This window comes from Pan troglodytes, chromosome 9, assembly GCF_028858775.2.
Source record: "Pan troglodytes isolate AG18354 chromosome 9, NHGRI_mPanTro3-v2.0_pri, whole genome shotgun sequence".
In the NCBI taxonomy this organism is placed as follows: Eukaryota; Metazoa; Chordata; class Mammalia; order Primates; family Hominidae; genus Pan; species Pan troglodytes.
This window is the reverse complement of record NC_072407.2, coordinates 61,977,003-61,990,719: the sequence shown is the minus strand read 5'-3', so window position 1 is coordinate 61,990,719 and position 13,717 is coordinate 61,977,003. Positions and strand designations below refer to the sequence as shown.

General features: G+C 45.1%; 1 protein-coding gene across 13 annotated transcripts in view; it reads right to left on the bottom strand.

Moving 5' to 3' along the window:
- STX3 (syntaxin 3) overlaps positions 1–13,717 on the bottom strand; it is a 46,719-nt gene that overhangs the window by 28,623 nt on the left and 4,379 nt on the right. For 11 of the 13 annotated variants that reach the window (XM_016920953.4, XM_009460415.5, XM_024347167.3 and 8 more), the window contains one exon: positions 108–191. In XM_016920953.4, the coding sequence (XP_016776442.1) occupies positions 108–191 (84 nt within the window). Of the gene's footprint in view, positions 1–107; positions 888–1,361; positions 1,459–13,717 lie in introns of those variants that run through there. The other 2 variants (XM_063784085.1, XM_024347166.3) reach the window with 2 other exon arrangements.

Sequence of the window (13,717 nt, the reverse complement as noted above, 5' to 3'; positions counted from 1 at the left end):
CTGTGACCTTCCTCTGCTACCCTGAAAAATCTAAGGTTTTTTATTCTTACTAAGGAAATAGTGTTTCCTTATATACATTTAGAAAAAAATACAGGAAGGTTGCCTACCTCAGAAAAGAACTCGTCCATAAAAGCCGTGTTGTCGATAGCAATCTCAACCTCATCAGTATCATCATCCTGTGTCAGCTGCTTCTGCAAAAGGCAAAAAAGAGCAGAGTGAGGCTAAAAACACAATAAATGGCTAAATTATTGAATGCTCATGAAGTACTAGGAACTATATTCAGCATTTTACACATAATTTCCTTTAAAACTCATAACAGCTCTCTGATATATCAAATTCCGGTGTCTCAACATCTGAAATTAAATCCTAGCTCTACCAATTGCTGGGTTGTGTGTGTGTGTGTGTGTGTGTGTGTGTGTGTGTGTTTTCTTTCAGGGGGTGAGGGGTGAGAAAGGGAGGAACTGGCAAGTTACCTATCTTGCTGTGCCTAGGTTTCCTTATCTGTTAAATGCTGATAAAAACACTACCTGCTTCATAGGATTGTGTAAGGTATAAAAGAGATAATGAATATAGGATGCTTTTGTATGGTGCCTGGTACACTGTAAGTTCAACACATGCTAGGTTTTGTTGCTGTTGGTTGTGGTGGTAGTTACTGTAACTCACTACAGTTGAGGAACCTAAAACTTAGGGAGGTTAGGTAACTTGGCAAAAACCACACAGCTAAAACATGGCAACAGGTAGAATCAAACTTATCTTTTGGATCTGAACCCCAGGGTCGCTAAACCCTTCTCCATGCTGTTCAAACAGGTTCCAGACACAATTCCTACAAAGCCCAAGCTTTCAATTTTCACATTAGGAGTAAAGATTTTCCTGTTTTCAGAAACCACCTATCACAAAGGAAACAATGCTATGTCACTCCCTGTCAGAAGCTCCTGTTTATAAGAAAGAGGAAGCTCTCCCCCGGCCCCCAGCCACCTCTGGGGACCCAAGCTTTCTCAATCTCATTCAACTTCCTCTGTAAAAATTCACAAAATGGCCATCTAAAGGAAGTGATTCCATTCCCACCCAGCATAAGGGCCTGAGCTGTTTCTACATTCCTGTTCAATGTTCTTCCCAGACAGCTGCTGCACAGCACATTGCTGATTTCTAAGCACAGAGAACTGACTGTTGTGAAAGGTGGAGGTGAGGCAGGGGATAAACCCCCCACACCTGCTTCTTCACAAGCTTCATCAGCCTCTGACCCTCTAAGTCCAAGATATAGCACTCTCGAACACTCAGAATTCCATGGGCAATGAATGCCACCAGAAGCCTCTTTCCTTCACCCACGACCATCCCCCTGAATCCACGGCAGAAGTTGTTACTGGGAAATCCTATGGCTATTTGGGATTCTCCAGCCATGTGGACAGTCTCTTGATTGGCTCCCCCAGCATCTCATTCTCTGGCTGGTCTGCAACAATCAGCATCCCCAGGTTAATAGCCACATTCAAGGGAGTTGAATTTGAGGGCACTGCTACCACCTCCCCGATCAACTTCCCTAAACTCAGAACTGATCATGTCCTTCTGCCACGTAACATCCTCCAATGATAGCTTAGCTCCTATAATTTAAAGGCCCAGTGCCTAACAGAGCACGTGGGGCCCTTTAAGATCCAGCTCCGCCCATACTTCTCCTTCTATGATGCACACTCTAGACCAAGCAAGCAGTTGGACACACCATTTCCTGGACACACCATTCTTTTAGATCACTCTATCACACAGGGAGTTCTGCTGAAAGGCATTGGTCCAACTGACAAACATTTCCTTAGCCCTTAAAACTCAGCTCGGACAACCTCTGTATGCCTGACCTGGGCATGGCTCCCGCATGCAAAAGTTAAAACCTCCCTAAGCTCCCACTGCACTTTGCACAAACTTTCAACACCAACCATCACAGCCCTTTACTCACCCCTTTACTCACCTGTCTTTCCCCACCGACTACAAACTCCTGGAGATTCTGTGGGCGGCGGGGGGGGGGGGGGAGGTGGGGGGACGGGGGAGCAAATTTATGCAGGAAGACTCACTCTGTTGCCCAGGCTGGAATGCAATGGCGCAATTACAGCTCACCCCACCTTCAACCTCCTGGGCCTAAGTGATCCTCCTGCCTCAGCCTCCCAAATAGCTAGGACTGCAGGCATGCACCACCAGGCCCCGCTACATTTTTTTATTTTTTTGTAGGGACGGGGGTCTCACTAAGTTCCCCAAGCTGGTCTCAAAATCCTGGCCTCAAGTAATCCACCCGCCTCAGCTTCCCAACGTGCTGGGATTATAGCTCTGAGCCACTGCACCCAGCCGAAGTGGATACTTGCATGTGTGTCTGTGTCTGCTCGAAACACCTTCCTCTGTGGAGCAACCCCTCACGCCCTCCACATGATTTGGGGGAGTCGATCAACCGTGACCCAGGCTCCCTGAGGAATCTGAATTGTGAAAGGAGTCTGAAGTGAATGGGCCCGAGTCAGTTGATGGCTGCCCCCAGAGATGTCCGTGAAATTCCCAGAGCTGCCCTCATTCCCATGCTTCCCACAACACCCCTTGGCTTTGGGCAGGTTCTACAGATCTTCCCTAGTCTTCTTTCAATGAGTTGAACAGTATCCTCCTAATATGTCTTTTTTAAGTTCATTTAGCCAGACTTGGGTTTTGTCACTTCCAATTAAAACTGAGCACTGTACTTGTCATTAATTAATTTATTCCACATTTCCTGAGCGCTCACCCTGTAACCAGGCATATAATAGAAATTTAACCAATTTTAGCTGAATAAATAACTAGCTTCCACAGAGACTAGCAGCCAGGATTCACCACCAGTTTTTAAAGTTTGAGACAAAATGTTCCCTTCATCAAGTATCATCAACTCTCAGGCCCCTCAGCAACCTCTAGGGAGTTCCAGCTCCCAAGAGGTTCAATGTGACCCGGTCTTCCTCTAGGAGAGTGAGTCAATAAGCTTTTTAGGGAGTATCCTTTCTTCAGAGTCATCTAGAGAATGACTGAGGGGACAGACCTCAAGTATATCTGTATACATACATATACCCACACACACACACTCCTCACAGACACACACACCCTATACATACACACACTCCACACATACACCCGCCCACCCACACCCCATATACACACACGCTACATATAAACACACACCCTACACACATACACTCCACACATATACCCACCCACATACACTCCACATACACACACCCTACACACGTACATTACACACATACACCCCACCTCTTCATATACCTTTCATACACATACAGCACACACACACACCCCTTACACGCACACCCTATACACACATGCTGCACACGTACACACACTCCACACATACACCCACACCCATTCCACATACACAAACACCCAACACCCACTCTACACATACGCCCACACCCATTCCACATACACACACATCCCACACACACACACTCCACACATACACCCACACACACTCATAACCCTCCCACACACATCTGCAAGCTCCCACACACCCACACCCACAACCCACACCCCACTACACACATACACCCACACTCCAACACACCCCCTCCAAACATACACCCACACACCTTCCCCACACACACACAAACACATACATACACACACACACACACACACACGTGTACACTATAAGACATCAATTCAGTCTTCAAACACGTGTTAAGGAAATGGGAAGAGGCTACCATCATGGGATGGATTAAAGGAAGTTTCCAGAAGCTGGGAACAACTGTGACCTGGAGCATGGGAGGCAGACACTTATCACTCCATCATGACGTAAGTTCTTGAGACCCCTAGTATCCACACAGGGATTCCCCACATCCACAATGGCTACTTCTTAGCTTTGTGCAGATGTAGCCAGGCAGCCTGGTCGCCTTCAGTGAGAATCCGTGAAACGGGCAAAGAGAAACCTAGATCCAAAATCTGCTGTTTCCAATTACTGGCTGGGATGCCTCAGTCAAGTCCCAAACGTCTCTGAGTTTCTAACCTGTAAGTAGTAATACCCCCACAGACCTTATGACCTTTACGAGGACTGAAGAAGATCACATATGGAGAGCACAATACCAGGCATACATCAGCGCCTAATCCCACTGCCCCGCTGAAAAGATGTGGGTCTACATGAGCAGAATCCCCTGTGAGTCATCACTGTCCGCACCCATCCTCATCCTCCTCCTCCTCCACAGGAAGTTCTCAAACTAAAGGCTAAGTCAGTAAGATCGGCTCCATGGCAACATAACGGCCAGGGCTCCATACCACGGTCCATCACATGCTACTCACTGAACATTAAACAGATGGTTTAACCCCTCTGAGCCTCAAAAATATGGAATTAACCTAAGTATCCATCAATGGATGATTGGATAAAGAAATGTATGTGTCCCTGTTTCCCAATACATGCGTGCAGGGGAGTAGATGACAAGAAATTACTTAATGGATACAATGTATACTATTTGGATGATGGATACACTAAAAGCCCAGACCTCACTACTATGCAATAGAGCCATGTAACAAAACCACACTGCTACCTCCCTGTAAAGTTACACACATGTAAGACATCTCTGAGCCTCAATTTCCTCATCTATAAAATAGTAATAATAGAGTATTTTTGGACCTTGCTTGAGTAGCAGACCCTGTACCATTACAACAGCCTCCTGCCCATACCCACCTCCATTATCTCTCTGGTCCAATCCCATTATGTCCCTGTTTCCCAGTACATGATGGTTCCCTATTACTTACTGTGTAAAAGTCCTCAGCCTGTCTGTCATAACCCTTTGGAAGCTGACCGTATTTATGCGTTTAGCTATATTCCCACTATTCTCCCCCAGACACCTTCTGCTCATCAACTTGATCTCCTCATGTCTTCTGCACACATCCCATTGCTTCCTGCTCCTGGGCTTTCTTAATAACATGCCCCCTCATTCCCAACCACCATCAATAGTCATATTAGCACTATGTCCCCTTATTCCCAATCACAACCAATATTCATATACTCCTCTGCTATTCAAACACAGGGCCCATTTCTACCACAAAACTTGCCCCACTTCATGTTTATCAAATAGTTTAATGAGTTGCAGTCTCAACTTCAAGCTCAATTTTAACCAACCTGAAGTCAGGGATAGTATCTCATAAGTGTTACTAGTATCTCCTGGGCACCTGACACAAGGCTGGGCACACAGAAAGTTGAAGTTGATATCAACTGACTGAATCTGCCTGTCACATGCAATGTGACTGCATGCCTACCAGCACTGCCAAAACGTACTCTTTGGTTTTACTGCAACAGAGAGAATCCCTGCAAAATCCACCCCTCTTCCCTGCCTCCTTCTTCTATAAAAAATATATGCTATCTGCCAGGGATGCTGTGAGAATTCAATATGATAATATTTTAAAGTTCCCTATGCAATGTAGAGCACACAGTAAGAACTCAATAAAGCAACCATATATAAGATCTGGCCAAGTCAACTTCTCTATAGCTCTGACCTGGATATGAGTATCTTTAGATACAGGACTTTCAGAGCTGAATGCAATGTTAAAGATTTTACCATCAAATCCCCTCACTTAGAAAAAGGGAAACGTTGAGGTTGAATTCTGGGTCCCTGAACTCTTTTCACTTTCTGTCCAGAGAGGAGGTCTGGACAGAAACCAGGGGGAAACCAAGGCCCAAAATGAAATAATGAGTTACTGACACAGAAAGGAATAGAACCCAGGTTTCTGGATTTCCATTTTCCCATGCAGAGTTTTTCCCACTGTAGCATGCCACTTCCAAAAATACAAAATAACAACAACAAAGTTTGGTCCAGATCAGAAAACTCAAGGAAGAGGCCATCATCGCATGTTATCTGGAGTCACATGAAACTGGAGCTACCAGCAGGCTTCCCTACAGAGCAAGCTCAACCAATCTCAGGGTAAGGGCTCCTGCCCTTCTGACACACATGTGCTCTCTTGCAGATCTAGAGGCATCAGAACCCAAGGGCAAGGAAAGCACACAATGCCCTTATCTTCAGCCCACATGACTGAGCTTAGCCAAGAAGAGAACTTCAGCATCTTTATCAAAGAATCAACATATCTGGTAATAGGAACATTACAGTAGCTGCAATATCAGCCACAATAAAAAACATACAAGTGAACCACAAGCCCAGCCATCAACTTCCTCCCCTCCCCAACCTCCAGATGCCTCTCGCCCAAGGAGATGAGAGATATCACCAATGACTTAGGCAACACTGAACTCCAACCTGGGATCTATCTCCCCCAACCCTACCCCTCAAGTGTGCCCCCAAAATCCAGAAAGGACAGCCAGGGTTATGACCTCCTCTCTGGACAGAAAGTAGAAAGAGTTCAGAGGCCCAGAATGCAACCTCAAGCAACTGAACTGCAATTCCTCTCTCTCAAGGTTCAGTGTCTTTGTCTCAACTGCCTTCTCTATCATTGTTAGTCTATCTGACCACAGGTTCCTCTCTTCATTAGCTCATATAATTTATAAAAATATTTGCAACCCCATAGAGCCCCTAGTAGGTGCTAGGTGGCCACAAGACACTAGCTGCTTTGTGTACACCATGTCAACGAATCCCATCTGCAGTATGTAGTTGAGAACGTGCAGGTCAGAGAAGGTTTAAGTTATTCAAGGTCTCCCAGCTACTGATTTGCCGAAACAGGGCTCAAGCTTAAGTCATCTGTCCTAAGCCCTTCTTATCGCACTGCACACTGCTCAGGGCAGCCTGTCACTGAGAGCAGCTGGGGCCCAGAAGCTAAGCAGCCCAACCCTGCAGAAAGCATCCTGGGCTGAGAGAGTGGAGCTGTGGCCCTCTGGGGACAACATTTGTTTCCATTAAGCCTTTCTCATCAATTAAGGAGGGGCTTGGCTTTCCAGTGCAGATTTGTGGAAACCCAGGAAACTTCACATGTGCCTCAGAAACTCCACTCAGGGTACTCAGGAAGTGGGGAGCCAATGGGGGGACGTAGCCGTCCTGAGCCTCACCCCCTCTTCAATCTGCAGAGCTTTACTTTTATCTGCTTTATACACTGGGATTCAATATAAGATTTCATTTTAAGAAAGAGTCCTACTGTCACAAAAGAAAGAAAAAAAGTTGGAAAATCACAGAAATAGATGAACAAGTGCTTCTAAAAAGAGTTTGTCCCTCCTTTCCAAGTTAAAACACATCTGCAACGTAAGTTTAAATCATCAGTATCTCCTTAAGAATGTTTACAAATCAGAGCAGCAAGGCAGAATGAGACAAAGAAAAAGGAAGTCATCCCAGATGAAGAGCACAGTGTTCACCAGCTCTGATTCTCTTCCTGCCACAGGTGCCAGACCCCAGGCAGACAAAAGGGTCCCAGGACAAGGCAGAAAGCCCAGGAGCCCCCAGGAAAGTTTCTGGGTCAAAGAAATAACAGAGGGGAAAGGGTATATCTGTTCCTTAACTTCCCACAGTGGGGCATTAAAGATTTGTGGGCCGGTGGGGCAGCACCCCTCCTGGCACAACCAAGCAAGTACAAATTCTTGCACCTTCTCTTCTCCAAATTTAAACAATTATTTCTCTGGAGACACAGATGCTTCTTTATAAATCCAGATTATCTCCCAATAAATTTAACTCAAAGAAACAATGACACACCTGGGTTTTGTTTGTTTGTTTGTTTTGTTTGTTTGTTTGAGACAGAGTCTTGCTCTATCTTCCAGGCTGGAGTACGGTGGTGCAATCTCGGTTCACTGCAGCCTCTGCCTCCTGTGTTCAAGCGATTCTCCTGCCTCAGCCTTCCAAATAGCTGGGATTACAGGCGCACACCACCACACCCAGCTAATTTTTCTATTTTTAGTAGAGACAGGGTTTCACCATGTAGCTCAGGCTGGTCTTGGACTCCTGACCTTGGGTGATCCACCCTCCTCGGTCTCCCAAAGTGCTGGGATTACAGGCATGAGCCACCGCACCCAGCCTGACGCCTAGTTTTTCTTGTCCTTGCTACCCACTTCTCCCAACTGCCTCCCTCCAAATGAGGGTCTGGGGATTCCTAAAGACAAACACCACCACTTACAAAGGTTACACAGACACACACACACACACCCATGTGCACACTGCCCAACATCTGGTCTTTCCAGTCCCTCTTCTTTAAAGAACCAGAAATTCTGAGTGTAGGTTCTCAACAGGCACTCCATGCTCTCTGTTTCCTATGTGAAGAGTCAAATGACTCTTCTCCAGTGCCCAGTTCTCTCACTAAGCTGTGCTTTCTCTTCCAGTGAAACCCTCCCAGAGGGCACACTTCCCCTTTTCACTTAATTCCATCTTCTCCAACACACTCATCAGATGAAATCAAGAGGAAATTGACAGATAATGATATCCTAAGTGAGCCTCATGCTTTTACTTTGAAGAAAGCCCTGGCTGAACAACTTGAGGAAAGAATTAGCCCTATTTGAAAGATGAAGACACTGCAGAATAAATCCTATCAGTGAGCCCAAGGCCAGTGAGCCAGTGGACAACTGGACAAGAGCCAAGGTCCCTGAGGACCCCACTCCACTCAGTGTGCCCTAACAATAATAATAATAATAATAATAATAATAGATAATGTGTGTGTGTGTTGTTGTAGGCACTTTTGTGGTTTCAAATGTATTAATTCTCACATCAACCCTCTGAGGGACAAATATTACTTTCCCCATTTCCAGATAAGACAACTGCTTAATTAAATAATTCATCCAAAATGATTCAGCTAATAAACGACCTCATTAGGACTCACAGGCAAGTCTGTGGGAGCCCAGGGCTCCTGCTGTTCCCCACTACACACACTTGAAGGCATCCTCCCCACTCAGGCTCAGTGAACACGCTCTCGCTTATTTCAGGGGATACCGCAACATCCATAAAACTAAGTTGGATTAACCTATATGCATGAGTGAAAGAGATACCAGTGTATATAATCCAACTCAGGCAGTCAGATGTATCTCTGTACCTCCACAGAGATACAGAGTTGAAAACCTGGCTCTACCATTTAATAGCTATATGGTCTTAAACAGATTACTTAATCTCTCTGTGCCTCAGTTTCTTCATTTGTGACATGACAAGAATAATCTGCTCATAGAATTGTTGCAAGGATTAAATCAGTACTACAGGTTACATGTTTAGAGCAATGCTAGGCACATATTAAATGTCCAAGATCATGCTATCTAAAGCAGAAAATTGGGCCTTGTTTTTGCTAAGAGTCTCTGGCAAAGATGCAATTCTAATGCCAATTCTTAGATGGTGACACTAGATGTCTCAGGAGGAGAGAATTTCATGTATTCATTGGCATTTACCCCATGTGCTTTAAATCTGTCATTTTTCTACTATATGCTTTTAAAGAAACAGAGCTCCCCCTCAATTCTTCTTCCACTACTTCTCCCAAATTTTGATATTTACCACTCTTGTGATCATTCCTTTTTTTTTTTCTTTTTGAGACGGAGTTTCGCTCTTGTTGCCCAGGCTGGAGTGCAATGGCTCGATCTTGGCTCATTGCAACCTCCACCTCCCGGGTTCAAGTGATTCTCCTGCCTCAGCCTCCTGAGTAGCTGGGATTACAGGCATGTGCCACCATGCCCGGCTAATTTTGTATTATCAGTAGAGACAGGGTTTCTGCCATGTTGGCCAGGATGGTCTTGAACTCCCAACCTCAGGTGATCCACCTGCCTCGGCCTCCCAAAGTGCTAGGATTATAGGCGTGAGCCACCACGCCCGGCCGATCATTTATTTCTAAATAGTTTGTCATTTCTACTTTGATTTATCTTTAGCCCAAGAGTTACTTAGAAAGGCGTTCTTACATTTCCAATATGGATTAGCCTGGGGAGGACAATTATTGTATTAATTTCTAATTATATCACTGTTAGGAAACGGCCTATATGACTTTTATTCTGTGAGATTTGGCATTTTCTTTGTGTCTTAATACATGGTATTTCTTAATCTTCTATGCATATTTCAAAAGAACTTGCATTCTGCTTGTCGGATACAAAAATCATTGAAGTCCAATCCTCACATGCCATCCTACCTGCTTTTGCTTCTCCAGACCTGAGGTGGGTCTAGACAAGAAAGATAAAAAGTCCCAAGAAAGGAAGAAGAGGGGGAAAAGGCCCTCTAGGTAGATGTTATGTACACTAACAAGGAATCTGTGGCTAGGAAGGTTAATTCATCCAGAATCACACAGTTAATAAGGAACACAGCCAAGATTAGAAACCTGGGTGGTGTAATCCAATGTTCACTCCTTCATTAACTCAGAGAGGCATCTCAAGGTCTCATCACCCATCAGCACAGCCACAATGTTCCATGCAAAGTAACAGATTCATTTGTTCATTCATTCATCCGGCAGTATTTATTGCACATCTAACATCTGCCAAGCAACAGGCCATGCGATACAATACCACATGACACGTGAGGACAGTGCTTTAGCCCAAGGAATTACACACCCAAGAGAAGACGCAGTGCCCAATCTTGCCTGAATTCAAGGTTGAGCCTGGGGAAGATGGAAGCTTATTAGAGAATGTTGGCAGAAGTGACTCCTTGGAGAAATTTTGTGGAATGTGTGGATTTACCCAAATGAAACCTACAAGAAGGCCACTCAGGGTGAGGAGATCAGACCTTCTTCCTGCTTTCTCTCTCATCCCAGGAGCCATTCAAGGAGATTCAAAGAAGGCCTTCTTCTTCCTCCTGGAGATCTCAGGTGTCCTTTAGATCCTTCCTCCTCCACCCCACACTTCTTCCCTCTCTGACTTCCACTCCCTTCCCCTGTCTCCTGTCCTGGCCTCTGGACACCACCATGGCATTCAGTTCTCAAGGACACAGAGAGGAAGAAGAAAGGAACTAATACTGTCTTACTCCATCCTCAGCCTTCTCCCCAACCTCTCCTTTCAGCCTCTGTCCCACAAGCTTCCTCTCCCTCATGGTCATTCTAGAATACTTAAATAACAGTGACAATGCGCAACCTTCATTAAACACTCAACATGTGCTGAGTGAGGATCCTTCTAAGATGTGTGCTTTCTATTGACCATGACAGTTAATCCCTAGGCCAGTCTTCTGGGGATATTCCCCATCTTACAGCTGAGAAAACTAATGCATAAAGACACCAAGCAACCTGCCCAAGATCCTGTGGACAGTGGGCACCTGAGCTAGGAGGGGCGCCTGGGCAGCTGGCTGCCGGGACTTTGTCCTCAGCCATCTGGAGTATTGCCTCTTCACGGCTGCTCCACCACCACCCTAGCTGTAGCATGTAGCACCGGCCACAGGAAATGTGCTTCCAGAGCACTAGAAAACAGATGCCGGAGCCCTGCCGCCAAGGTCACAAAAAACAAGAGACTAAGCAATTGTCAGACAGGCCAGAGGAAGCTAAGGAGATGTGACAACCGAATGCAATGTGGTGTCCTGGATCGCATCCTAGAACAGAAAGAGGACATTAGTGGAACAACTAGTGAAATCCAAATAAAGTATGGAGTTGGGTGAATAGTAATGTACCAATATAAGTCTCTTAGTTTTGCTAAGTGTACACTGTAGTATAAAATGAGACCAAGTGAGGGAACCAGGAGAGGACTAGACAGGAACTCTCTGTACTATCTTTGCAACTTTTCCATAAATCTAAAAGTAGGCTAAAACTTCAAAATTTATTTAAAAAAAAAAACCCTGATGCCATACTGAGCTGTCCTAACCCAGACAGCTGAACATAACCAGACAGTATTTGCTCCACTAATCTCTTTAGGTGGGGGGTTGAACTTCACTCAGTTTCCAGATGGAGACTGGGGAAAGTTGCCATGGAAATGGTCCAATGCCAAAAAGCAGGCTACCCTGAGAGAGGAGATGGGGTGGGGGCAGTTGCAGAGGGGCCTAACATAAAGGTGGCTGGAGGTAAGGCCCCTCAGGGACTACAGAATCTGCGGGCAAATAAATTTACAGAATATCCCCATTCATTGACAGGACAGTTTGTTTACAGCTTTACAGGCTTTGGGCTGGGAAGGTACAAGAGAGAATGAGACACATGTGGTCTGTGCTCTCCCAGAGCACAAGAACTAACAGAGCCAGTGGCATCTGAAATTGCAATACCATGTGGCTATTTGTATATACCACCAAAAGTAAAGTTTGTGGGGTCCGAGGAAAGGCATGCTCAGTGCTGTCAGCCTGGGAAGCTGGATGACACTGGAACTGAGACTTTGGAGATATGTAGGATTTTGCCAGGAGAAAAATGGAGTACCTAAGTTTTCACCATGGTAGCCACATCTTCGCCTTCATTGTCTTTCTAAATAGGGGCAACCTTCCATGTCATCTTGGGCTAGGTGTTTAGGTGTAGTTAGGAGCCTTGGAACTCCGTCCTTGGGGATGGACCTGTAAGGTCTGGCTTCATTAGCAAACATATGGGTTCCCTCAGTAAATGTTCCACTTCAGGTAGGTAAAGATTCACCAGCCCACAGGGAATGGAGCAAGAAAAATAAGTCATAATAATGAGTAAAGGATGTGTAAGGGTCAAGCTGTTATTAATCAACTAAGAGACAAATGTTTAATACAGGCTTACCATGCAGAGTGCTAGGCCCTGGGGCTCCAGAGGACTATCATAACTGCTGTTGCATCAGAGGCATATAGTGCAGTTAGGGAGATGATCGAATACAGTGTAAGGTGATACGAAGAAGCAAGACACACACGTTCAATTCTTGAGCCCACCACTTCCCAGATGGGGATCTCAGTCAAACCTGAGCCTCAATTCCTTCACTTGTAAAATGAGAATAATATCTCAATTCCCTTGCTTGTAAATGAGAATAATATAAAAACCCACTTTGCTTTGCAGGGTTGAGAGAATTAGAGAAAAGGTATGTAAGGTATGTAGCACAAGTCTGTCCAATAGTAGCTGCTCAATAAATGATTGTTGTTATTGTAATTGATATGGTGACAAGAAGTACTAGAAACACTGACCTTAAAGACAAAAGGACCTAGAAGATAAAGGGGATAAAGGGTCTAACTTATAAAAAGCAATGGACAGTGGTTTCAAACCCACTCCATGGTAATTAAAAACAAACAAACAAACAAACAAACAAAAAAACCCACAACCTACTGCAAAGCAACATGCACCCCGTGAGAGCTGCAAGAATGGAGGAGAGTATTCTAGGTTGCAGTTACAGAACACTACTACCTATAAAAAATGAGTTTTGGAAGATGGGTAGAAATTTTGACAAAAGGCAGGGAGGAAGCTTTGGAAGAGAGAGAGGACAACATGAACAAGTGTCCCTCCCTTAGCTCCTGCCAATTCCCCCAACTTCCCCCACACTCACAGGAATAAAAATAAAATTAATCCCCTTCTCTCATCCAAGCATTTTCTGGCCTCCGGCTGATGGGGCTGTAATCCCTACTCAATCCCCATCACTCTCAGCTCTGGTTCCCGTCTGCTCACAGAAAAACAGCTCTTCCAGAGAATGAATCCTCCCAGGTACAGAAAAGAGGGGAGGCAGGAATCCTGACTTGAATGAAATTTTACGACTAGAGAAAGACAGAATCTCAGTGAAGCGCAGATTGGTATGTTAAGGTTCAGTTATGATCCAAAGCACCTGGCACGTAAAAGCGGCTCGATAAATATTTATTAACAAATTAAGCTTTAAAGGAGAAGTACACAGCTCCATGTTGCTGATGGGGTTATAATGTTATCCTAAGGAACTATGATTCCACAAAGATCCTGGAGCTTCCAGTGGGGAAGGAGGCCAGCAACAGCCATTTAGGAAGCA